Source organism: Antennarius striatus, chromosome 18 (assembly GCF_040054535.1).
Source record: "Antennarius striatus isolate MH-2024 chromosome 18, ASM4005453v1, whole genome shotgun sequence".
NCBI lineage: Eukaryota > Metazoa > Chordata > Actinopteri > Lophiiformes > Antennariidae > Antennarius > Antennarius striatus.
Window position 1 is genome coordinate 11,353,307 of NC_090793.1, and position 3,125 is coordinate 11,356,431.

The window sequence follows — 3,125 nt, forward strand, 5'->3', positions numbered from 1 at the left end:
ATTTCTCTCTAAAAACTAAAAATGCCTGCGCATACAAACTTTACACACACTTGGGTAAAGAGAGCCTCATTGGCCCTCAAAGGGTATAACAAGTGAGTGCAGATCAATATCGCTAGGATGTGTTAAATTTCAAGATTGTTTGATGTCTGGACAGGTTCACAGGCAACAGGTTCAGACCTGATTTGAAGCTGAGTCACTACTTACTCCATTTTTACATCTCCATAACATGATATGGTGCAAGCAGGAATAGAAATCATTTAATGTTTGAGCAAGTTATTCCGATCAGGGTGTGTGTTGATCTGTGAGTCCGACTGGAGGAGCTGCTCCCAGCCCAAAGCTGGAGTTTTTCACAGATGGAAAAATCAACTTGAAAGATGCCAGGAGTTATACAAAATGTCATGAACCTTTATTTTCAAAAGTGTCATGAGAATATGAAAATATCAAAATCATTCAGCATCACAGTTTTCACTGTTAGTATACAATCATCTCAGTCATGCTTACATTCAATATATAAAAATATAAAAGGAAACATATGTATTATTGCCAAAATAACATTGAGGCACTTGAGAGAATTTGTTTTTCTATGTGAGTGCTGGCAAACTGTTTCTAATGACTGTGCAAATAAATTTCACCCTATAAACTAAGTTTGCACTTGTTCCCTAAGTTACAATGGCTTCAGCTTTCCTGCAGTTGTACTTAAACTGTCATTCACAAATGGCTTTTGGTATCGTGTGTTTGATTTTTGAAGAAATGTGAAGGATTGCATAAGAGTTATGGAGAGACATCGGTACAAACACTGTAGATAACATTGTGAAGGCATATAAAAAAATTCTAGTCACGCAGAAAGTGCATGAATAGAACAGGTAGCTGAATACATGGTATGACCAAGCTTGACACCAACTGCAATCACAGAAACACTGCTTGAAACAAGAAGCATGTGAACACAGAGCTATTTGTCACTCTGAAATGAAATTGACCGCTTGCAGATTAAAAATAATAACAATCTTGGGAACAAACCCCCTTGCATGTGACTCCCTGACAGTTCTCCTGCATGGGCTTGGAAAAAGTGAAGAAGCAATAGAGGGGTTTGTCTTTCTACTGGTGGAAAAAAGTATCCCAGTTCAGTGTGCTACACAACAACCAGATTCCTCATGCTTGTGCAGAAGAGACATCCTGGAGAAGGTTTTGGAGCAGTTCTTGCATTGATATTTTTTCACATCCGAATGGGTCTGTAGGTGAGCCCTGAGATTGGACCTGTCTGCAAAAGCCCTGTTGCAGTGAGGGCAGGAGAACGGCTTCTCGCCTGTCAGGGGAGAGATGAGACGAGAGACATTGTCAAACATGGTACACATGTGTATACAGATAAACGGTCCAAAAGAGGCCTGCAGTTTCCAGTTGTGTTAAAAGACAACTTTTTTAAAAAAAAAAAAAAACAGATTCTGTTGCTGATTGATTATAAGAGAGTAAAACATATTCCTTTCACTGCAACATGAAAAAAAATAAGCCCTCAGGAAAACTTCATATCACAACAACATCAGCATGCCCACACACCTGCTGAAAGTTGTTTAACATTTCCTTCTGTGAAGGTTATCAAACTAACTTCTGAGATTTAAAAAAAAAAGAAAGAATCTACAGCCCCTGATCATTCAAGCTCTTCACTCATCCCCCCCATTCACTAACCGGTGTGCGTCCTGATGTGTCCTTGAAGCAGCCAGGGTCTGGAGAAAGCTTTGCCGCATATTTTACAAACACAAGGCAACGTGTGAGTTCTGATGTGCATTTTGAGAGCTCCCAAGCTCACGTACTCCTTCTCGCAGTATTTACAGCTGAATGATTTCCTCGTCTGGGCGTCGCAGTGCAGCTGTTTATGCTTAAGCAGTCCAGAGTACGTGGAGTAGGACTTGTTACACAAACTACATTGGAATTTCTCTGCCTCCACCCCGTGGGGGTCTATGATCTTGGGCAGCATCTGCTCGTCTTCATCACTTCTCGGGCTTTCAGAGCCGCTGTGGTCTTTAGATGAGGTATCGGAGAGCGATGAGGGGTATCCAGAGATGGGGGAGAGGTCGCTGGGGAGCGGTGACAGAGGCAGGTTGCTGGTAGTCCACACCGTGATGGGACTGTACGCGGCCGGGCTGAGGATCTCCGGCTGGGGGATGACCGGCAGGGGAAGGCCCCTGTAGATGTGCGGCGTGAAGAACACTGGGGAGGGGGAAAGAAGTTATATGAATTATCAGTTCACAGACATTTCTGTTAAGTGTAAACAGAAACTGTTTAAAAAAAAAAAAAAGTTTTCAAAGTCAAACAAGATCCTTAAATTTTGGAAACATTACCTGTCGGGTTCTCCAGCTCACTATAATTTGGCTTCTTTGCAGAGTTTATGTGTTTCTTGACCAGAAAAGAGCGTGGCATCTTGGAAAACAAGTGGGCAACTTTTGAAAAACTTTTTTTTTTCTCTCTCTCGTAATATACCCCAGACAGACAGTTTACTGCGTGAAGACGGAAATCCTTATTTCTTAAGTCCAGTCGAGCGTCATGTTGCAGCGCTGCGCTCTTTGAATCAGTGCAGTGAGAAGCAGTAAAGAGCCGTAAATACTCCCATCAGGTGCAGGGAGGAGCCACACACTGACATCTACATGTACCGGGATCTCAAACCAATTAAAACTCGCTTTAACACGGTTCTTTAAAATGTACTTTCAGCCTATGGACGCTCACACCCCTCCCACACACACACACACACACACACACTGGCACACCCCCGATGGGCTGGGCTAGTCTTCAACCCAACCGGACAGGTGTCAAGGATGATATAGTAAATGACATCATATGGTCAGAGTTAGTCAGAAGAAGAGCAGCACAGTGGATTTTCTCACCTGAAGGTAACTAAAGGCTGCAGATCAGTTGAGATAACATTGCATCTACAAGAGAGGAAGTACATGGAAGAGCTGCAGGCTAAGATTTAAAGGATTATTTAAAATGCCATTGCTAATGCAATCACTGCACAGAGTGTGAACAGTTCCACTGATTGTTCTGCAGAGTTGTGGGGATTTGATTACCCTTTATGGTGGCATACTTGAATTTGAGAGTATCCAGCTAAAGGGTTATAATGTGGATAATAATGTATT

The 3,125-nt window shown here is 42.3% G+C and overlaps 1 protein-coding gene across 1 annotated transcript; it reads right to left on the bottom strand.

The window, feature by feature from the left end:
- Positions 1 to 384: 384 nt before the first annotated feature.
- On the bottom strand, positions 385 to 2,643 carry snai2 (snail family zinc finger 2). Its single transcript, XM_068340763.1, has 3 exons — positions 2,334 to 2,643; positions 1,681 to 2,202; positions 385 to 1,303 (listed from the first exon to the last, which is right to left on the bottom strand). The coding sequence occupies exons 1-3, from the start codon at positions 2,410 to 2,412 to the stop codon at positions 1,122 to 1,124; spliced, it is 783 nt and encodes a 260-aa protein (XP_068196864.1). The 5' UTR covers positions 2,413 to 2,643; the 3' UTR covers positions 385 to 1,121.
- Between the last annotated feature and the right edge of the window lie 482 nt (positions 2,644 to 3,125).

What these genes read in the sequence shown, in the direction of transcription:
- snai2 (XM_068340763.1), bottom strand. Translation starts at nt 2,412, where the DNA reads ATGCCACGCTCTTTTCTGGTCAAGAAACACATAAACTCTGCAAAGAAG. An exon ending in TGAGCTGGAGAACCCGACAG is followed by an intron (nt 2,203 to 2,333) that starts GTAATGTTTCCA and finishes CCCCCTCCCCAG; the next exon opens with TGTTCTTCACGCCGCACATC. An exon ending in ACACATCAGGACGCACACCG is followed by an intron (nt 1,304 to 1,680) that starts GTTAGTGAATGG and finishes CTCCCCTGACAG; the next exon opens with GCGAGAAGCCGTTCTCCTGC.